The following is a 23,798-nucleotide window of genomic DNA, read 5'->3' on the forward strand; positions in this document are numbered from 1 at the left end:
ATGGAGGAAGAGCAGATTTCTTTCCTGATGCCTGAGACAATCAGCATCATAAATCATGAGTGTATGAATCACAAAGTGTAACTGAATCACAAAGTGTAACTACCCCTATTTTAACATGCATAACAACACGTATAATGGCTGGTCACTCGCCCCCTTTTAAATCCAGCTAGGGTATTACACTCTGTGAACTCCTGTGGTGAGGCTGATTACACGCTGCATGAAGTAGCATTTGCTTTAATGGAAGGTTCATTTTATGTGGTTTATGCTCTCCTGCCATTCACTTCACTGAGTGACCTGGCATCTCACAGTGAGGGGCAGTTCACAACAGGAGGAGTGTTTGTTTTCACTCTGGGGAAGGTTTACAAAGACATAAAGGGCAGTTAAAGGCCTACCACCAATTAGAAGTCCATGAAGATTGGACACCTAACTCCAATTTGTGCCTCTTGAAAATCTTTTCCTATACTCTTTGTAATTTTATCTACCTCAATATTGGTAAGTCCCCTCAACTCTTTTCCTTTCAAAGTCAATTAATCCTAGCTTTTTGCAGTCTCCCCTCTTATGTAAGTTCTACTTCCCCTCCCCTCCCCCACCATCTTTGTTGTCCTGCCCTGAAGCTTACCATCTCTGCTGTAACCTCCTCAAGGTATGGGAACCAAAATTAAGCACAATATTCCATGCGAGTACATGCCATTGCTTCATATCCATTTATTTATATTATGTGTTTTACCATCTTCCTTCTTTATTAATGCACCCAAACATACTTGTCAGTTTTTAAACATATAAGGAAGAGACAGAAAGACAGAAGCAGAGAGAGAGGAGTGTATAACATTAATAAACCTTAATATAAATCTCAAGATTAAATTTTTACATGATCTTAAAAGGTATGGTTAAGACATACTGTAACACTGCAGAGCCCACTGTTCTCTTATTCCCAGACAGGAATCATTACAGCACTTACAGAACAATTCCCTAGGTCTGATGCTCAAATTAAAAGGGTTCCTGTTTATTTAAATCAGAGAAAACCTGAATTGGTGCAATTTCGGCCACCAATCATGAGCACAACTACCATACATATAAAGTGGAGATGCGAAACTGATGGCAAACAGGCTTGATGTAGGTCAATCCAGACTGTGCTGGCCCTGTGTGGGTGTGCAAAGGTGCACAGAGACAGGTGCAATAAGCTTTCTCCCACCCTTTATGTCCCACAGGAACCAGTCAAAATCCAATCCCTTATATTCCCTGAACACGAGGACATTGTAGTGCTGCCACTGCTATACTCCTGAAGGATTCCTGATTCCTGGCTATGAACAAAAAAAATGCACAGACAATCCAGGAAATTTTTGGAAAGTGTAGGGGACAATTTCGTGGTGCAAGTGCTGGAGGAACCAACTAGGGGCAGAGCTTTTCTTGACCTGCTACTCACAAACAGGGAAGAATTAGTAGGGGAAGCAAAAGTGGATGGGAACCTGGGAGGCAGTGACCATGAGATGGTCGAGTTCAGGATCCTGACACAAGGAAGAAAGGAGAGCAGCAGAATACGGACCCTGGACTTCAGAAAAGCAGACTTTGACTCCCTCAGGGAACTGATGGGCAGGATCCCCTGGGAGAATAACATAAAGGGCAAAGGGGTCCAGGAGAGCTGGCTGTATTTTAAAGAATCCTTATTGAGGTTGCAGGAACAAACCATCCCGATGTGTAGAAAGAATAGTAAATATGGCAGGCGACCAGCTTGGCTAAACAGTGAAATCCTTGCTGATCTTAAATGCAAAAAAGAAGCTTACAAGAAGTGGAAGATTGGACAAATGACCAGGGAGGAGTATAAAAATATTGCTCAGGCATGCAGGAGTGAAATCAGGAAGGCCAAATCACACTTGGAGTTGCAGTTAGCAAGAGATGTTAAGAGTAACAAGAAGGGTTTCTTCAGGTATGTTAGCAAGAAGAAGAAAGTCAAGGAAAGTGTGGGCCCCTTACTGAATGAGGGAGGCAACCTAGTGACCGAGGATGTGGAAAAAGCTGATGTACTCAATGATTTTTTTTGCCTCTGTCTTCACGCACAAGGTCAGCTCCCAGATTGCTGCACTGGGCAGTACAGCATGGGGAGAAGGTGACCAGCCCTCTGTGGAGAAAGAAGTGGTTCGGGACTATTTAGAAAAACTAGACGTGCACAAGTCCATGGGGCCGGATGCGCTGCATCCGAGAGTGCTAAAGGAGTTGGCGGGTGAGATTGCAGAGCCATTAGCCATTATTTTTGAAAACTCATGGCGATCGGGGGAGGTCCCAGATGACTGGAAAAAGGCTAATGTAGTGCCCATCTTTAAAAAAGGGAAGAAGGAGGATCCGGGGAACTACAGGCCAGTCAGCCTCATCTCAGTCCCTGGAAAAATCATGGAGCAGGTCCTCAAGGAATCAATTATGAAACATTTAGAGGAGAGGAAAGTGATCAGGAACAGTCAGCATGGATTCACGAAGGGGAAGTCGTGCCTGACTAACCTAATTGCCTTCTATGATGAGATAACTGGGTCTGTGGATGAGGGGAAAGCAGTGGATGTGTTATTCCTTGACTTTAGCAAAGCTTTTGATATGGTCTCCCACAGTATTCTTGCTGCCAAGTTAAAGAAGTATGGGCTGGATGAATGGACTCTAAGGTGGATAGAAAGCTGACTAGGTCGTCGGGCTCAACGGGTAGTGATCAATGGCTCCATGTCTAGTTGGCAGCCGGTTTCAAGCGGAGTGCCCCAAGGGTCGGTCCAGGGGCCGATTTTGTTTAATATCTTTATTAATGATCTGGAGGATGGTGTGGACTGCACTCTCAGCAAGTTTGCAGATGACACTAAACTAGGAGGCGTGGTAGATACACTAGAGGGTAGGGATCGGATACAGAGGGACCTAGACAAATTAGAGGATTGGGCCAAAAAAAACCTGATGAGGTTCAACAAGGACAAGTGCAGAGTCTTGCACTTAGGATGGAAGAATCCCATGCACTGCTACAGACTAGGGACCGAATGGCTAGGTAGCAGTTCTGCAGAAAAGGACCTAGGGGTCACAGTGGACGAGAAGCTGGATATGAGTCAACAGTGTGCTCTTGTTGCCAAGAAGGCTAACGACATTTTGAGCTGTATAAGTAGGGGCATTGCCAGCAGATCGAGGAACGTGATCGTTCCCCTTTATTCAACATTGGTGAGGCCTCATCTGGAATACTGTGTCCAGTTTTGGGCCCCACACTACAAGAAGGATGTGGAAAAATTGGAAAGAGTCCAGCGGAGGGCAACAAAAATGATTAGGGGTTTGGAGCACATGACTTATGAGGAGAGGCTGAGGGAACTGGGATTGTTTAGTCTCCAGAAGAGAAGAATGAGGGGGGATTTGATAGCAGCCTTCAACTACCTGAAGGGGGGTTCCAAAGAGGATGGAGCTCGGCTGTTCTCAGTGGTGGCAGATGACAGAACAAGGAGCAATGGTCTCAAGTTGCAGTGGGTGAGGTCCAGGTTGGATATCAGGAAAAACTATTTTACTAGGAGGGTAGTGAAACACTGGAATGCGTTACCTAGGGAGGTGGTGGAGTCTCCTTCCTTGGAGGTTTTTAAGGCCCGGCTTGACAAAGCCCTGGCTGGGATGATTTAGCTGGGAATTGGTCCTGCTTTGAGCAGGGGGTTGGACTAGATGTCCCTTCCAACTCTGATATTCTATGATTCTATGATTCTATGAAATAAGAAGGGCCAGGGGTGAGGTCTGGGCCCTCTTCCATACTAGCCTAACAAATAAGGCCACAGTGTGCATAGAGAAAGTGCATGCATTCAGACATGGGCTATTCCAAAGGCCCAACACAAGAATTATTGCTGGCTGAGCCAAAATACCATGGCCACATGGCCACATCTCCTTCGAACATCATTCTATAGGCCTAACTCTGCTTCCACTGAAGTCAATGATAAAACTGACATTGATTTCAATGGGAGCAGAGTTAGGTCGCCAATGAGTGCTTATGAAAATCTCACCAAATTTTTTCTTTGCGTGACTATCCAACTTAAACAATAAACTTTGGAATTTGGCCAATGTTGGCTTAAAATGGGTATTTCTCATTAGCTTACAGTAAAGCCTGTCTTAAAAGTTTACACACTTTATTTTGTGCCTCTTGCATAGTGCTGAACTTTTAGCTGAACCCTTTCAGAAAAGGTTACTAGCATTTCAGAAATACAGGCATACAGCCTGGACATAGCGCATTCATGCACTGTGCATGTTTCATTGTTGTCTGCTCTTACCTATACTGGTGTAAGGATGGAGGGCTGTTAAATGCAATCATTTGTAGCAATTCCCACTTTTATGTGCATTGTTGTATCAGCTATTGTATGATTCCCAGTTCAATCTTTAAACTTTTAGTAATCAGAGTGGTGATGTGCCAGTACATACAGACAACTGTTTAAACTAGATTAGACCGCTTTATAAACCAACATTAAGATATGGAGTCATTTTTGGTAAGATGATTCACCAGATACTAAAACATTTAAAGCATAAATAAAATATTTCCAGTGTGGTTAACAATATGTAAGGCAGTACTTACAATTCTCTTCAAAGTGTTTACACACAAATTTTCCAGTAACACGAAGCTAACCAAAAGCTCCATAATCTTCATATTACAAACTGCACCTCCAGCATTAACCACACTAGCCCACAAAAATGTTTTTGTTGTTATAACAAATTCAACATATTCTAGTCATGTAGATACCCATATACTTCCCCACTGCAACTTGAGACCATTACTCCCTGTTCTGTCATCTGGTACCACTCAGAACAGTCTAGATCCATCCTCTTTGGAACCCCCTTTCAGGTAGCTGAAAGCAGCTATCAAATCCTCCCTCATTTTCTCTTCTGCAGACTAAATAATCCCAGTCCCCTCAGCCGCTCCTCATAAGTCATGTGCTCCAGCCCCCTAATAATTTCTGTTGCCCTCCACCGGACTCTTTCCAATTTTTCCGCATCGTTCTTGTAGTGTGGGGCCCAAAACTGGATACAGTATTCCAGATGAGGCCTCACCAATGCCAAATAGAGGGGAATGATCATGTCCCTCGATCTGCTGGCAATGCCCCTACTTATACAGCTCAAAATGCTGTTAGTCTTCTTAGCAACAAGGGCACACTGTTGACTCATATCCAGCTTCTCGTCCACTGTAACCCCTAAGTCCTTTTCTGCAGAACTGCTGCCTAGCCACTGAGTCCCTAGTCTGTAGCAGTGCATGGGATTCTTCCGTCCTAAGTGCAGGACTCTGCACTTCTCCTTGTTGAACCTCATCAGATTTCTTTTGGACCAATCCTCCAATTTCTCTAGGTCCCTCTGTAGCCTATCCCTACCCTCCAGCATATCTACCACTCCTCCCAGTTTTGTGTCATCTGCAAACTTGCTGAGGGTGCAATCCACGCCATCCTCCACATCATTAATGAAGATATTGAACAAAACCAGCCCCAGGACGGACCCTTGGGGCACTCTGCTTGATACCAGTTGCCAACTAGACATGAAGCCATTGATCACTACCTGTTGAGCCCGACAATCTAGCCAACTTTCTATCCATCTTATAGTCCATTCATCCAGCCCATACTTCTTTAACTTGCTGGCAAGAATACTGTGGGAGACCGTATCAAAAACTTTGCTAAAAACAAGGAATAACATGTCCACTGCTTTCCTCTCATCCACAGAGCCAGTTATCTCGTCATACAAGTAGACAAGTAGAAGTTCTGTCAAACTGGATTGATCCTGAAACTCTTATTCATGTGAACCACCCAAATAGTCCCATTGATGTCAACACAACTATTTGCAAGAGTAAGGGTTACTTGCCTGAATAAGTAGTGCTAGATTAGACCCCTACTGACAGGAGTACAGTGGTTTCCATTAAAAAGGCTGCATTTACCAACAAGTTACCACACCATAGTATTTAAGACACCAAAATGATTACCTATTCTCAGTATACGAAAATAATTGTTGCAGCTTAAATAGCACTGAGTGCTGACTCTGATAAAACTTTGATTTTTTAAAGGGGGTTACTTTACCTTAAATAAACCTGCACAAGAACATATGCCATTGCTTTGTTCTTTGGCCATTGCATACTACCATTGGACAACAATTAAATCAGTTGCAGTATTGCCATTCAACCTTTTCTCCCTGAAGACACAGAGCAATTTCTTCTGTGCTCGTTCACATACAAGCAGTATGTTCTGTTATGCACTGTCTTTCCTCAAAAAGCAACATATTTATAACAGTAATTGTTCATAATTTAAGATGTGTGTCCATTTAACCTACAAATATTTTTGCTTGAGACAAATACTGCTGCACTTGTTCTGTACATGAGTTCCCATACCTCCAGCAGTATGTACCAGTTAGTGCTAGTCAGCACTTTTACTTTGGCTCATTAATAACCTCAACAGGAAGCAAGAGGCAGCTCTAAAAGCCTTTGATATTTTCCTTTGACACAAAAATCAAAGTCCAGACTAAAACAGATTCAGAAAATGGGAGATTTACAATAAACTGTTTAGAATAAAAAACAACTCAAACTACTAGCTCTCAAAGCATATTAATTTATATAGAGGGACATATATAATACCTATACTTATGTCAGAGTTAAAGATTGTCATACCTTATTTCTAGAATCCATAAATGTTTACTGTAAAACTTATTTCACCATTGCTATTTTGTCCTATAATTTCTGCAGTCTTCTTATCCCCAAATAGTTCTGTGCTCATTAAGCAGAACACTTTAAGACTGATCACTGTAAAATATTATTATCTGTTACAACACATGTTGTATTCGGTTAACATCCTTAAGATGAAGTATATGTTTTGGCAGAGTTGCCCAGAAGTGGGGGCAAGTGGGGCAATTTGCCCGGGCCCCACAGGGGCCCCCACGAGAATATAGTATTCTATAGTATTGCAACTTTTTTTTATGGAAGGGGCCCCCGAAATTGCTTTGCCCCAGGCCCCCCGAATACTCTGGGCGGCCCTGGTTTTCAGTTACAAACACTGGGCCAATTTCTACTCTCCAGCCCCAATTCAGCAGAGCATTTAAGCACACAAAACTTTTGAGCAGATGAGGGAACCCATTTCAGTGGAATGTATAGAACATTTTCCTATCTTCTACTTTTTTAAAACTTTTACAATATTATCATTAGAATTTGAAAATTAATACATGAAAAACATATCAAAATGCAATCATACTTTTGGCATTAAGAGGGGGGAAACAGAAATTTAAACTTAAAGCTGACACACAACATCCTTTACTTATCCAATTGTGCCTACAAATACTGCTCTCAGGTGCAAGCAGCTCCCATTAACTTCAATGGGAGCCCTAAGCATGCATCTGAGAGAAAACTAGGCCTTAAGAATTACAACACATACCATTCCACACACTGCAGCATATTTACTTAATATCATCCAATTCAGCTACCCCTATAATAGCCTACTAAAACAGCCTTAACTCCACAGTGTTTGTCGGTTTCAATCAAACTCTTAAGCTATTTTTATACCTTTTGTATTTATTATAACACATATAGTAGGGCAAAATTCTGCCATCATAGCTGTGCTACTAACTATACTGCTCTATCAGAGGTGATGCAAGTATTAATGACAGCAGAATTTTGGACAGCAAGAAAAGTACCTATAGCAGCTTTCATTTGACTAGAAATGTGTTGATTGTTTACAAAAGTGCTTTCCAAATACCAAGAGCAATTAGTCCATTTCAAGTCTGCATAATACATTTTTTTCAAAATAATGTTCAGCAAAAAAAGGAGCACCTCTAATTCTAAGCATTTTCTATTTTTTCACAATTTATAAATTGGAAATGGATTTATATCCACAAAAAAACAACTCATTTTGTGTTCAGGCTGGTAACTGTCACATAAGAGTGACATGACCATAATCTGCTATGTTGCTTCAGGCCCATGTTATTTGAAACTGCCAAATTAGAAATCTTAGACAAAATTTGTAGTATAAATGTAAAAGATTAACAACATCCAAAGCAAACAACGCAACTGTAATAAGGAACAAACATTTGTGTGTATGTTAGGATTTTTCTCTTTTGTGTTTTTACAGAAATAATGATGTTCATGTCCCCACTGCAGAAAAAATCCACAAAATGTTAATGTTAGAGTAATATGCATACCAAATTTTACTCTCTCTCTCTCTCTCACACACACAATTTCTAGCCCTACATAGGGCTCAATCTTGCAAAGCACTAACTAACCTCACCTCCCGCTGAAGTCAGTAAGAACTGAGAGACCATTGCACATCACAGGATGGTTTGGCATCAGGCAGAATTACAGCCCGATCCAAAGCCCACTGCAGTCAATGGGTATCTTTCCATTGATTTTAAACCTTTCTATTCATCATACGCTAACATAAACATTTTATTCCTGTTGGTCAAACAAATGATAGTCACAAATAATATCGCAATGAGATTGCCAGTGCCTCATAAAATGAACACTATACATTGATATTTGATCAAACATGTGCTGTCTTGTACTGAGATGGAAATTTATCTAGATTTTTATCTAACCCATACAGGATCCCAAGTACCTATAACAAGTTTGATTTTTTTTAATGCAATGATTATAGCATTATTTTTATTCTATTCCACTATGTTTTGGGGCAAGTTTTCACAAGGGCCCTCTACATTCATGCTTGTAAATTGCATCATCTTTGCACATGTAAAACCTGAGTTTGCACTCAAATTCTGGGTAATCTAATTCACAATTCTCTAATCTGCACTCAAATGTGCAGGCTTTTTGCATAGAATTGTGCAAACACAGATTTACAGGCCACTTATGAAAATGTAGTTCTTTATTCTCAATGTCTATCTTGCAATTTTTTTAGAGTAATTGACAAAACAGTTACAGTATAGTTCGGAAGCAGAAAAGTTACCTAAATTTTAACTTAGAGGGTTTAATCCTGCACTACTGAAGCCATTAGGTGTCTGCCATTGATTTCTATGGCCCCAGGGTCAGACTCTAACTTCAAATGTGAACCTCACAATTACCTTACTTAACTCACGCTTAAGTCATATTATACAAAAAACAAAGGAAAAGTACAGTGAAGGCCCTTGAGCACCCAAAGGCCTCCACTAACATGATTAGATAATGGGCAGGATTGAAGGAGCATTTTGAGTGGACGTAAAGTCTGATCCAGCTCTACAGTTAACAGAGAGACTCCCAAACTCCTCCCTTCAGCTCATTATGACTTCAGTCCAAATTGTGGAAAGCTGGAATACTTTACTCAAGAGATGCCAATCACTTCAGGTTTAAACCTGCAACTTCTCTAGTTTCATTGGAAATAACTTGGCCAAATTTTCAAGGGATCTGATTATTTGTATGTAGAATATTAGTTAGCATGGCCATTTGCACACAGAAAACCTGCATCTATGTCTGCAAGCATGCAAATATATATTTGGGTGTGCTAAGAAATGATTTAAGGTATCAAAGTGGATAGATTCACGAATAACGTGGTTGCAAATAAGGAGGTCCTTTGAAAATGTATCACTACATTAAAATATTATGAGGTTCAATGTTTTTCATTCATTTTAAATGAAATAAACTGAATGAAAAAGGAAATATACTTTAATAAAGCATAAGAAGTTTTTTAAATGTCTATATCTTTAAATCTACATTCTCATTTTTCAAATATTCACTTTAATTAATTGTTCTAAAAATTAATTGGAAATCTCCATGTTTTAACCATCCCTCGGGGTTTGGTGGTGTTGTGAATCCACACTTCACTAGGAATAAGCCAGTCCACAGGCCTGAGGAGTAGGTCATCTCATAAACGAAACCCTCTTGTAAGTCATGCATTATTTATAAATGGATTGACTTGAGGGAGCAATGTTACAAGCTGATGAGGATTGCAACCCAGGCATGTAATTCATTATGGCCTTGATCCTAAAAGCAGATCCACACAGGAAGACCTTTATGCCAGTGCAGAGTTCCATTTTAGTCAATGGGCTCCATGCAGGTGCAGGGCTCTGGCCTTTCAGAGCTGGGGCCTATAAACCCTATCCTCAACCCCTTACTCAGGCAAAATTTCCATTGTCGGCAGAGTTGTAGGATGCCCTACTCCAAATCAGAGTAAGAAGAGGTGAGGAATGGGTTTTGTAACTGCATAACTAAGACTCAGGCCCTCCCTTATGAAAACATCATATAGAATGTAAAAGGAATTAAATCAAGCAGATTCTATGGAAATTACTGGAAAGATCTATAGAATTTATAGATGGGTTTTTCATCCATTCTATAAAAGAGGTAGACTATTTTATTGAGTTCTATAGGTTGATTTTAAAAGGTATTGTAGTCTATTAATTTCTATAGGATGCTTCCATAATGTTTTTCTCCTGCCAAAATACCAAGGGCTCAATTCAGAAAGATACTTAAGCATGTGCTTCCGGAGTTGGAACACTAAAGAGCAGGAAAAAAATACTTAAAATTCTCTCTAATCCTGTTCATTTTATTTTCAATTCATTAATAGATATATACCAACTATAGGGTTTGGGACACTGTAGGGGCCTATGGCCAAGTAACGGCCTTCAGGAAGCTATCTGATTCATCTTTTAAATAGAAGATGGGCGGCGCAGGAAACTGGCACTGAGATGGGGAAGCTTTCAACTTTAAATAGGTGGCTCACATCCAGTCAGCATCAGACCTAACCAGAAGTTGTTATTATCTAATAGCTGACTTCAATGTAATTCCACATAGGTATAAGGGTCTGTCTATATAACTATCATTGTAGGATCAGGGACTAGAATTGTTAATCTGTCACAGACATGACATTTACACACTTAAGTGACATGGTTGCATTATCCCTTACTTATCTATTAAGTCTAATGGCCGATAGATGTCTGAATGGCTACATTATGCCTGCCTCACTTCATAATGAAATAATAATAATAATAATATCTAGCTCTTATTGGCTTTATCATTACATGTAATTGTTCTTTTCAAAAGTGGCTGGTATAATCTTACATCGACCTCAGTAGTCTTTGTAAATGTAGTTTCAGTAAATATATTGACCCACCATTCATTCCATTGTATACACTCCTGTGATGAGGTAACATATCATCTGCTACTTGTCTTCTTAGGGTACCTTCTCTGCTGCCTCCACTGAGATGTTTGAGATGCTCCGGACTCCCCCCATAATGTTGTTTGAGATGCTCAGGGCTTGTCCCCCTCACTTTCTGGAGATGTTCTGTGCTTCCACTCAATGTGTGTTTTTGAAGATGCTCGGGGCTGCCACTGCTGTGCTTTTGATGCTCTGGGCTACTACTAGGTCTATGTTTTTGAAAATGTTCAGGGCTACTACTTAAAATGTGCTTTGGAAGAGTTTCTGGACTACTACTGGTGTGCTTTTGCTGTTCAGGACTACCTTTGCCAACATTTTTATGATGTTCTGGACTTGGTCCTTTTAGATGCTTCTGGTGGTCGGGACTTCCAGAACTCTTAGGTTTTTGGAGATGCTCTGGGCTAACACTCCTATGTTTTTGATGCTCCGGGCTTCCCTCACCCCTACTTTTTTGGAGATGTTCAGGACTAGTATTTGGATGGTGTTTATGATGGTCTGGACTGTCCGTACTTCCAGTGCTAGAGGTGCTGCTCCCATCACCAACATCTCGTATGTAAGTACTTGTTGCATTTAGCTGGCAGAGGCTGATTTGGCTGTCAATGGAACTCCTGCTGCCTGCTCCACCACTTTTCTCTTCATCCAGCAAAACACATAGTTCTTTCAGTTCCATGTTTTCTTTAACCACTTCTTCTTGTCTCACTTCCAATTCTTTCAGTTTCTGTAAATATAAGGCAACCTCTTTGTGCATAACCCCAGCACTGTACCTGCCCAATCTCTGCCACTCTCGTGATACCTTCTTGCCTTTCTGCCTATCATCATCCAGAAAACAGCAAAGGTCTCTCAGTTCTTGGTTATCTTCTTGCAACTTCTGATTGATATCCTTTAAAAGAAAGAAAATAATTAGAGAGACGTGTCTAAAAATTAATATTCATTCTAATATTAACATTACATAAGCCGATTAGCAGAGCTGTTAGAGACATGTCATCTAACTTTCCCATCCTGCTCCAATCAGCATACGTCAATCAATTTTGCATGTACGATTGGCCTAATATGACTGCATGATGTTTCTGTAAAACAAAGACATTAGGCAGCACAAAACTAAACATCTCACTGAATGAATCTCAAAGGTTCAGAGGTTAATTTCAGATATGGTGTGAAAAGTTCAATTTTTTAACCAAAACTCATCTATAACCTTTTAATATCAAACAGGATAGAAAAAATATATTTATCATAGCTTCTTTCAGAAGATTTCCACTATCATGAAATGTCCTCTTTTGTGTTATTGCTGGATAACAGGAAGTGTAGAGGCATTAATGATTGTATATATGATTATACTTTGATTTTATTATATCTATAATCTAATCTAGATCTAGATATCTAGATAGATCGATAGATGATTGAAGGAAGGTTTACATATATAAAATCATACTTTTCAGAGCACAAAGGAGTTTGGGGTTTCATTTGGTTTGATTCCAATTTTGGACAAAAGAATCTGATCAGGTTTGATTTAGTCCAGACTGGTTCAGCCATTCTGAAATGAAATCATTTCCTATAAATAACTCTTAATAGTCTCAATTCAAAGAAGACTAAGAAGTACAAACCCCATGCCCTTCTCTAACTACTGAACATTCATGCTCTAAAATAAAAACATTCAAAAACATAAGAACATAACGGCCATATTGCTATAGCAGGACATGATGCAAAAGCATTCGTTATAGTTGTTCCTAGTTTTAATAATCTGGCTTATGATTATATTCATCATTTGCAACTCAGGGTATTCTTTTCCACCTTTTAATGCTTTTGTAACATTCTGTGTATTTGTAACACATATTTATTTTGTAAATGCTCACGCTTTAAATACATTTCCTATACTTCCCTCTTCTTCCTTTCTTCTGTATTATTTGAAATACAGAGATGAATTACACATATGATGTTTTAGCATTAGGGAAAATCCTTTTTCTTTTTGTTTCCTAGTAGCAAAGAAGGATGTTTATTCAGCAATGTTTATACAAGCTCGGATTTTCAAAGGAAGATGTAGAAGCTAGGTGCCCAAATCCCATTGAAATTCAGTGGAGAGTAGGCACCTAACTCCCTTAAACACCTTAGAAAATCACAACCATGTAGCCTTCTGAAACTAAGCTCAAGCTTTTAAAGAGAGAATAAGGCTTCTGTAATGAATAACATCTACAATGGATACTTAAAACATTACAAAGCAGGCCTATGAATTATTAGAAGAAAATTCATTTTCAAGTCCCAGTTCAAAAATATGAAGAAAAAAGGGGAAATAAAAGTATCGCTTAGAAAGTTCAGAGTTAAGATAGGGAATGAGTGATAAGTTACTATCACATTCCAATGTGGTTTCTTAATTAAATTTACCTGGTATATAAGCCCATACACTCTAACCACACCCCTGCAATACCAAGGGAGAGAGCAGCAGAGAAAGTAACAGCCTAAACTCTGCATTTCCTTGCATTGCTTTTGTAATTTAGAACCTTAGCTTTATTTTAACTAAGATAATTGTATCATCAGATGGGACCCCAGCACCTCCTGAAGTGCAGACAGATGTCATTTACCGCCAAAGTGGAAACAGGTCTAGTCATGCTTTGCAGAACAGGACATATGAGGAGGGGAATGAAGTCTTCTCTCTCTCACTGATTTTCTGTTTTATTCTACACCATTATCAATCACCATTTCTAGCGCATTAGAAGAGGTTTTTCTTAACCACAGTACATAATACGGGCTAACTGTATGCATCTGCTCTACTTTGTCAGACAAGAACTTCCCCAGATAATATTTCATAAGTCCATACCTCTCCCTATGTGTCTCTTCTCATTACCCCCTCATAACCCCTCAGTTTCAACTCAGTTAATGAACTCCCTGAGAATTTCATCCCTCAGAGTAACAGGATGGAAAGTGTTTGTGAGCTATATAAACTATATAAATCCCAACTGGAGTAAATTTTTGTTCCATATAACAGCTTTGGCATGTTACATCATAGCTGTAGCTATGACACAGACACAGTTCTCAAAGGCAGGGTGAGCATCCATGAGTGATTATGCCTCTCACCCAGAAAACATTAAAATATCTAGGAATAAATAATTACAGGCCTGATCTGCCTCCCATTGAAGTCAATGGAAATATTCCATTTAGAATGGTTGGCTCAGGTCTTAAAACAGAAACAGCACGTCAAAAAGTGGAAACTCTCTGAAGATATGCCCAACTGATAGATTTTGTTAAAACATCTTGCTCGAGAAGAGTTTCAACTGCAATTGGCTTTTAAAAAAAATTAAAGGAGGGAATCAGAAAAATATTAGTGTTTAATCAGAGGACATGCTCTCACTAAAGAAATCAAAGCATGGTATTGGTGAACCCAAAATCAGAGAGGTTTCCAACAATCTGTCCCAGGATTGGAAAGCATAAATACTATGTGCTGCACACTGAAAATGATCAAGGCTTCCCAGAAGCCTGGTGAGAAGCTTTATTGATAAAGTAAGAAACAATCTTAAGACAGCAATAGAGTTAACACGACAGTCAGACAATCTTAAAAACAACAATCTTTTAATCTATCCAGCATCGTATATTTTATCCTTTCACTTGAAATGAGAACATTTAAACCTCCTGAAATCTATACATTTTGAGGGCAAGAATTCAAAGAATCAAAGGTACCCATCACCACAAAAAAGTTTTTGATGTACATTGCACCATATACTCGTTCTACACCCTGCACACAGTTTGCCATTTCTGTTTCCTGCACGCTCTAGGGAGGAGATAAAAGTTGAGTGATTTTTTTAAAGAAGCAACTCCTATTCATTGTGGGCTGAATCCAGCCATCCTTTTTCAGGTTTTACTCTGTCCAAACACCTATCAACCCTCCGTGAGAATTTACCTACATAATGACTGAGTAAAAACATTTGGGTAGGTAGGGGAATTGTCCCTGGATGATGCACATGCAGATAGGAAATCCCCACCCCCCCGTTTGAAAGGGCAGATCCCTGAACCCACGGAAGGCCCTCTGCCAGTCCAGGGATGTGGGGGAGAGAGACACATTCATCATTCCCCATCCCCCTAACCTCATGGGGAATCTGTGCTTCTCTTCTTCAAACCTTCCCGCAAAATACCACCAGGAGACTTGCCAAATTTTATTTGCTCCAAGCACAGAACAGACCAACAGACCAGAGGGGCAGCGGGCTCAGCCCCGCAGCCAAACCCTTCCAGCACCGCACCTGAAGCGGGCTAGGCGCAGGGGCCCTGCCCAGTGCCAGGCGGCAGCGGCCCCCTCTGCCCCCGCCCCTCACCTTGAGGCCGCGGATCTCGCCGAGGTGGAGCTGCAGGCGGCGGTTCACCTCCCGGATGAGGTTGCTGTGGTCCAGCATCGCGCTCATCTTCTCCGCCTCGGCCCTGCGCAGGCTGCGGATCAGCTCCTCCTTGCTCCACTTCAGCAGCTCCTCGTCGGACACCTTGGACAGGTCCTCGGCTGGGACCGCCCCGCCGCTGTCCGCCGCCTTAGACATGGTGGCAGCCCAAGTCCAACCTCCCTGCCCGCGGCCGCCCCGGCAGCAGACGAGGGGACCCCAAAGCCAGCCCGGGCTCTGCCCGCTCCCCAACAAGTCAGCCCCTGGCTCTGCTGCCGCTGGGTTCAGGGAGTGGGAGGAGGGGCTCCTCAGCCCGGACAGCAGCGCCTCACAGAGAGGGGGGAGCCCCGAAACCCAGTCCACGGGCTGCTCTCTCCCAGCAAGTTGGCCGCGATGTGCTGCTGCTGCTACTACGCTGATACAAGGCGGGGATCTTCCGGACCCGGACCGCAGATCCTGACAGAGCGGGGGAGGTGGGCTGAAGTCTGGGGGACCCCCACAGCCAGCCTGGGGATCACACCCTCCTCAGCAAGTCAGCTGCAGCTGGCTCTCCTCGCCGCTCCTGAGGCTGTGCTCATCCCCCGAAGCCATCCTTCCTAATTAGGGCTCTGACGGTACCGAGTTCTCCTCCGGCACGCAATGGAGCCATGCACAGGAACAGGGGTGCAAAGTCCCAAGCTGAAGCACCATAGTGGATGGGACGGGGAGGGCGGGAGGCTGGGGAGCAGGATCCCGCGGGGAAAAGGGGGAAACGCCTCTTAAAAGCAGACGCAGCTTCTGGTGCTTGGTTTCTCGCCCCCTCTGCCCGCGCAGCAGTAAGGGTGAGGGATGCAGGCAGAGGGCAGTGCCGCTGCCGCCGCCCCGCTCCTTGGCATGCCTCCTCGGCGCGTACCCGCTGGACAACACTGAGGCTGCATCGGACTCGGGGCTGGAAGGGGGAGGCGGCGGAGCTTTGGAGCGCCTGCAGCAGCAGCAGCAGCAGCCGGAGACTCACGCCGCTCCTCCCGCTGAGGCTCTCCCGGCACAAGTGAGCTGATCCAGAGCGGCGCGCGGCTTTTCACAGAGGCGCGTGCCATGTGCGAGCCCACTGGGAGGGAGTCGCCAGCCGCAGTCCAGCGTGGCTCTCAGGCGCCACCTGCCGCATGCCAATGACTCCGCTGCCTGTGCAACTGGCTTCACACAGCGGGCTCCTCGGCCAGCTCCGCTCTCCTCTCAGCCCTCTTGAATGCCCTGCCCCTACCAGGGCCCGCTCTAGGTTTTTTGCTGCCCCAAGCAAAACATTTTTTGGCTGCCCCCCCACCCCAGCCCTGGGATCTCCCCCTCCCAACTGCACCCTCCTGCTGCCCCAGCCCTGGGTCACTGGTAACTCGCTCCCAGGGCGGGTCATTCAGCAGGAATTTTGGAGGTGCACAGAACACAGACAGGATTGCTTCCCATATGGTTACAGAACTGCAGTAAAGCGGAACAATTTTCAGCTTGTGTGACTGGAGGGTATCTGGATGCACATTATAAGACTGTCCTACATAAATGAAGAAAAGTTGAGGTGCCTTTATTATTCTTTTGTTCCATTCTTTATTTCTATGGGGAATGCACTATCACGGTCTTTCTTTTAAACAAATAAAACTAAAACTTAAAAAAAAAAAAAAACAATGGCTGTTGAAAATAGCAATTCCAGTCCTACTAACCACTGGGAAGCATTTCTTGCTCAATTTATTCTACTTTTTCTACAGCAAGTTACAGTGGCTCAGTATATTTGATTTGGGGGAAATGAAGTAACAGGTGCCCAAATTGAGCTTGAGCACTCCTGAATTTTGAGGGTGTTCAAATCTGGAAGGCAGGTGCTAGATTCCATTTCTGAATATTAGCTATATCTGGAGAGGAAAAGTCAATTTCTGCTTCCATGGCTCAGAAGTGGAAATCCTCCTAAGTGCCTGGTACTATATGTAAAGCTGCCCAGGTCCAGAGCCTCCCCTCCCTTACTTTTCATTTTAAATTCTAGTGGGATCCACATACCTCCCTTGCTAGGCTTCAGATAGAGAGGTGCACCTTCCATTTAGTCCCCCCAATTCCTTCTTTGGGGGAGAGCCCAGGGCTGGGGCAACAGGAGATGTGTGTGGGGGGGAAGAGTCCAGGGCTGGGGCAGCAGGAGGTGCGGGTGGGGGGAAGAACCAGGGCTGGGGGAGCAGGGGAGTGCAGATGGGGGCCAGAGCTGGGGCTGCAGGGGGTGTGGGCGGGGGAGAGCCCAGGGCTGGGGTGGCAGGAGGTGCGGATGGGGGCCAGAGCTGGGGCTGCAGGGGGTGTGGGCGGGGGAGAGCCCAGGGCTGGGGCAGCAGGAGGTGCGGGTGGGGGGAGAGCCCAGGGCTGGGGCAGCAGGGGGTGGAGGGGAGAAGAGCCCAGGGCTGGGGCAGCAGGGGAGTGCAGGTGGGGGGGCGGCAAAAAACCTAGAGCTGGTCTGTTCCTACCATTCACAGCAAGCTGCAGATTTCAGTTCCATACTCCTTTCCCACATCCCTTCCTGTTGCTAGTGGCCAAGGGAATGCTGGGAAATATAGTTCTTTCCCTGCTCCAGGGCTGGCTCTATAGGCAGGAAACTAACCAAGGAACTACAGCTCCCAGGGGCCCCTGTTGGTTCTTAGCTCCCATGCTGGATTCTTGCGCCCCTTGCAAATCTGCCGTCCCAAGCAACTGCTTGCTTTGCTGGTGCCTAGAGCCAGCCTTGGCCCCTACAATGGCAAGGTAGGGGGACGGATGGAGGGGCGGTATTCCTCATTTGGGAGCTGCTACCAGCCTGGGCACTAGCTGTCATCGGGAGAGATAGGGGAGCAAGTAGTAGAATCGATGACTGACCAACTTCACTTAATCTCATAGAATATCAGGGTTGGAAGGGACCTCAGGAGGTCATCTAGTCCAACCCCCTGCTCAAAGCAGGACCAATACCCAGACGGATTTTTACCCCAGTTCCCTAAAGGATTGAACTCACAACCCTGGGTTTAGCAGAACAATGCTCAAACCACTGAGCTATCCCTCCCCCTCGGTGCCTCATCTCCTCATCCCAACCCTGGGCAAAAGATATCTGTCCCCCAAAGAGGTGGGAAGGAGTCATTGGCGTTCAAGGTTACATAGATTCTAAGCCAGTAAAGGACCATTGTGATCATCTGGTCTAGAACTTCTGATCTAGAACATCCAGAACAGGGGTGTGCAAACTAGGGCCAGTGAGACATTTTAAGCTGGTCTGCAAGCTCCCACTGGGGAGTGGGGTCGGGGCCTGCATCATGCGGTTCGGCCCTGCTCTGGCACTTCGGCGGGGGCACTGGTCTGGGACCGCAACACACGGCTTGGCCCTGCTCCGGTTGGGATGCAGGGTTGGGGCCATACCACGCAGCTTGGCCCCACTCCAGAGCACCATGCGGCTCGGCCCCGCTCCGGTGCTCTGGCCGGGGTGCAGGGTTGGGGGCCGCTCCATGCAGCTCCCAAAAGCCATGTCATGGCCCAGCTCTGGCTCCTACGTGCTCCAATGGCCACCTCCAGCGCTTCAATGAGAACTGCACAGGCAGTGCCTGCAGATGGGGCAGTGCTCAGAGTTGCCTGGCCATGCCTCCGCGTAGGAGCTGGAGAAGGGACATATCACTGCTGCTGGGAGCCGCTTGAGGTAAGTGCTGCTCGGAGCCTAAACCCATGAGCCTCTCCCCACGCCCCAACCCTCTGCCCCAGCCCTGATCCCCCTCCTGCTCTCCAAACCCCTCGATCCCAGCCCGGGAGCACCCTCCTGTACCCCAAACCTCTCATCCCCAGTCCCACCCCAGAGCCCGCACCCTCAGCCGAAACCTGCACCCTTCATGCACCCCAACTCCAATTTTCTAAGCTTTCTATGGCCCAAAAAATTTGTCCACCACTGATCTAGAACTTCCCCAGAATAATTCCTAGAGCAGTGGTTCTCAACTAGGGGTACATGTACTCAGCTAGATATTTGCCTAGTCTTACACCAGGTTAAAGAAAAAAATTACTAGCAAAGTCAGTACAAACTAAAATTTCATACAGACAATGGCTTGTTTATACTGCTCTATAAACTATACACTGAAATGTAAGGACAATATTTATATTCCAATTGATTTATTTTATAATTATAGGGTAAAAATGAGAAAGTAAGCACTTTTTTCAATAATAGTGTGCTGAGACACTTTTGTATTTTAATATCTGATTTTGTAAACAAGTAGTTTTTAAGTGAGGTGAAACTTGAGGTATATAAGACAAATCAGACTCCTGAAAGAGGTACCGAAGTCTGGAAAGATTGAGAGCCACTGTCCTAGAGCACATCTTGTAGAAAAACATCCAGTCTTGATTTTAAAATCATCAGGGATGTAGACTCCAGCAGGACCTTCGGTAAATTGTTCCAATGGTTAATTACTCTCTCCATTAAACATTTTACAACTGATTTCCACGAACAAGACTGTGTAAGTGCTAAAGATTAATTACTATTGTTTGTTGCTGCTGCTGCTTCTATTCTTGTTACCCTACTTAGACCCCTGGCCAAGCAGAACTGTTCTCTACAGTGCATTACAAACTATACCAAGATACTCAGATTTTGCAACCTTGAAGTCTAATGAACAATGTGATGGGAGGGTGAGATTTGAAACCAGTGTTCAAAACACATTTATATAAACTATTTTAAATTGAAATATAACTGCACAAAACCATCCTACTTGTTAGTACTCCTGTTTTCTCTACTGGGGCAAATGAAATTGTTTGTTTGAGACTGCCAGCAACAAAAAGCTGCATTTCATACACTTTGCCCTGACCCTTCATTTACAGAGAGAATTTACGATTATGGGCCAAATTCAGATCTGGTGTAATTGGCTACAACACCATTTTGTGGGAAGTTATGTACACCTGCAATATATTGCTAGCTGGGATTTCAGATTCCAAGTGCCTAACACTGTGAGAGTGATTGTAGAGTTGTGAGGGCCAAACATTTTCCAGTTTGCCTATAAAAGTAAATACCCTGTACTAGGACTAATCTTTTTTGTGGATGATTTGAAAGTGTAGCCTTATAATCCATCAATGTTCCTCACTAAGTAAGGTAATCTGATGTATCTCAATTTTACTATTGGCAGAAGTGGATGAACTGAACCTGTTTGGTGGATAATCTACTGGATTCACTGTACTACATCATCCAGTCCCTCCAGAACAATCCTGCATAGACAGGGAGAGAAATGCTAAGAGGCCTTTAGCTCCTCTAATTCTGTGATTCAATACTGCTTAGGACTATAAAAGAGGGGTTCTGCCCACTGCTCTTGAAGGCACACAAAGTACTTGAGACCCTTTCTCTTCTCTTTGCAAATAATGGTGGATCATGTGGTTACAGTCTCAAATTGTCACAAGCAAGACTGGCTCTGGCATAAGACATTTACTGCTGGATAGCATATACCCCTCAGAATCCTGCAATCACTGTCACAGTGAAGTCGCTAAGCATTTTGCTGCCCCAGGCAACTGCCTAGTCTGTCTATAAAAGAGAGCCAGTCACTGCCACAAAAGCACACTAGCCTAGAATTATTTTCTGCTCTCAGTAATATTTTAAAGTTGTCACAAGAACAGCTTTATCTGAAGCCCTTTCTCTTTTCTGTTTCTAATCTTCTGAATCTGAATCCTTCCCATGCCATCAGATGTCACTCAGGGCACAAACAAGATTCCACCCTCCCTGTCTATCCTAGGCCACTGTTCATGTGTCCTCTGTGTTGTTAAGTCCCATAAGTTTTCCATCTCTAAATAGTGTTTGTAGGAAGGATTATTTCGGCCAGCTCCTTTTACATGTTCCTCCAGCTGCCCAGGGGCATGCTTACCCCATGGCAGGCACTCTGACTTCATCTTTACCACATCCCAGATATTTCCATCTTCTTTTCTGGATATTTTTGGAGATAAGGAGTTGTTGAACTCTGAAGAATCTTGGCTTTTATTATAAATTAATTCTATTTAATACTTGCTTTTTTTCCTGAGGCATTTCTTTCAAAGCATTTAAATGTCTGGGCAGACCTTTGGTGGATTTCCAGCTTTCCCATGCAAATGTGAAGATGGAAATAACATTTGAGTTGAAGATTCAGTTTGGTCTTTAAGTTGTAGATTTTCAGTGACCAAATTTTGTGTAAGCGGGTGAACACAGCTGCAACCTTGCTAATTCATGACTTTATTTCCTTCTGGACATCCTCATTTGCTTGCACCTTACTGCCCAATGTGAATTGATTTACTTTTTGCATTCCTTGCCGTCTTAACATAATGCTTGAGTTAGGAGTTGCTGGGGTTCTCAGTTAGATTTGTTTTTTCATAACAGATTATTAACCCCATCTTTTCTGTGATGGGGGACCGTCTTGGTTGATCTGTCACTTAGAAGAGTCATGGTGTCAGCAAAATCTAGATCTTCTAGTGTGCTGCTGCTGAGCTATGCGATTTCTAATCTTAATGGAAAAAAATTCAGTGAAGAGATCATGATTCTGCCTGCCTCTGACTCAGGGGCACAGTGGTAGCGGGACAGCATAGGAGGCAGACAGAACTACAGTACCACAGAGAGAATTGGGAGAGGGTGGGGCTGTGGTTCCCCCTGACTTATGGTTGACAGCATGAGGGAATTTATCTCCTCAGGCAGACTGGCTCCCAGGGACGCAGCATAGCTACATATTGCCCCCAACACAAGGCACAATCAAGCTCCACATGTTAGTGAGGTGCAGTCAGGGTGGGCATGTATCTTGTAACTCTGAGCAGCATTTTGAACTCTCTCAGATTGGTCACACTGAAAGGAGTTTAAAAAGTGTAAAGTTAGGCTGTTAAGGAAATAACTTTTTACAGAGGGGAACATTTAGATGAAAACAATGTTGGTTTTAATCAAAATTTGCCTTTGAATTTTTTTTGTTTTTAGTTTTTTTAAAAAAGAAAATCCCACACTAAACATATTTTAATTTTTGTTGTTTTCATGACTATCCAAAAAATGTTTAATGAAAATGGAATTTTTTTCATGGAAATTTCCAGTTAGTTGAAAAATGATTTTCCATTGAAAAAGTCTTTTGAAAAAAAATCTGCCCAGTTCTAGTGGAAATATAGCAAAAGGTCATCAAGAGTGTTACTTTTTCATCCTTAAATAAACTTTATTTTTTCCATTTTGATGTAATTAAAAAAAAGAACAATGTCTGAGAAAGGCAACAATAAATAATTATCTTACTTATTCTCAAAAATTAGCAGTGTATTAGCTGAAAGGTTAATTTGGGTTAGAGTTTTATAATTCCTATCATATTTTTCAATAAAACAAAAAGAGGTGTCTGAAAAATGTCTAGTCCAAAAATGGACTAGTCCACACATGGAATGATCTCCTACCTGGACCTGACATTTATGACACTCACCAGGACTAGCATTTCATACACCTTGTGTTGAGACCTACGAAGAACACAGGTCTGAAGTGTACTGCTTAGGGGAATCATTATAGTCTTCCATACAGCTCTCCATATCTTTGTCATTAGGATGGATCACACTGGTGTATAATACTAACTGGAGCATAAGGAAAATTATGATCGCTGTAAAACATGTTTTTTAGAGAAAGCTTAATAATGACAAATTTAAAACAGTTTAACACAGACCTATCTCTACTAATAGAAACAAGAAATTATCAAGCAAGAACTCATCTTAAACAGTTTAATAAGAAAAGAATGTTATCCCCCAGGCATGTGTAACAAGATGAGAATGATAGTGGGAAAAGCTATATAATTTTTTTCTCATGGCAATATTAAAACTACACTTTCAAGATCCTTCTCAGATATTTCACATTGTAACAGGGTAACTCACCCGTTAAGGGCTGGTGCCAGCCAATCCTGACTACAGAATGAGCCATACCTGGGAGAGATCAGGATGATTTCCCTATAAACAGTAGCAGAAGGCTACAATGAAGAGCTGGGGTTCAGGAAATTGTGAAGAGGCTGTAGAACAGTGGTCTCCAACCTTTTTACACCCAAGATCACTTTTTGAATCCCAGGATCTACCCTTCCCCGAGGCCCTATCCCTTCCCCAAAACCCTGCCTCGCTCACTCCATCCCCGCCGCACTCCGTCGCTCGCTCTTCTCCACCCTCACTCACTGGAGTAGGAGATTGGGGTTTGGGAGGGAGTGAGGGCTCTGGGTTGGAGCCGACGGGTTTGCAGTCTGGGAGGGGGCTATGGGCTGAGCCTGGGGAAGGGGGTTGGGTTGCAGGAGAGGTGAAGGGTGCAAGTTCTGGGAGGGAGTTTGGGTGTGTGAGGGGGGTCCAGGCTGGGGCAGAGTGTTGGGGTGCAGGAGAGGGTATAGGGTGCTGGCTCTGGGAGGGGTTTCAGGGTTAGGGATGCAGGAGGGGATTTGGG

At 43.3% G+C, this 23,798-nt stretch overlaps 1 protein-coding gene across 7 annotated transcripts in view; it reads right to left on the minus strand.

Moving 5' to 3' along the window:
* CCDC85A (coiled-coil domain containing 85A) overlaps positions 1–16,526 on the minus strand; it is a 183,782-nt gene extending 167,256 nt beyond the window's left edge. For 4 of the 7 annotated variants that reach the window (XM_034764293.1, XM_034764292.1, XM_034764295.1 and 1 more), the window contains exons 1-2: positions 15,374–16,524; positions 11,034–11,958 (exon numbers count right to left, since the gene is read on the minus strand). In XM_034764293.1, coding sequence (XP_034620184.1) covers positions 11,034–11,958; positions 15,374–15,589 — 1,141 coding nt within the window. In that variant the 5' untranslated portion in view covers positions 15,590–16,524. Of the gene's footprint in view, positions 1–11,033; positions 11,959–15,373 lie in introns of all 7 variants that reach the window. The other 3 variants (XM_034764289.1, XM_034764288.1, XM_034764291.1) reach the window with 2 other exon arrangements.
* Between the last annotated feature and the right edge of the window lie 7,272 nt (positions 16,527–23,798).

The sequence above is a fragment of the Trachemys scripta genome, chromosome 3 (genome assembly GCF_013100865.1).
Source record: "Trachemys scripta elegans isolate TJP31775 chromosome 3, CAS_Tse_1.0, whole genome shotgun sequence".
Classification (NCBI taxonomy): Eukaryota; Metazoa; Chordata; order Testudines; family Emydidae; genus Trachemys; species Trachemys scripta.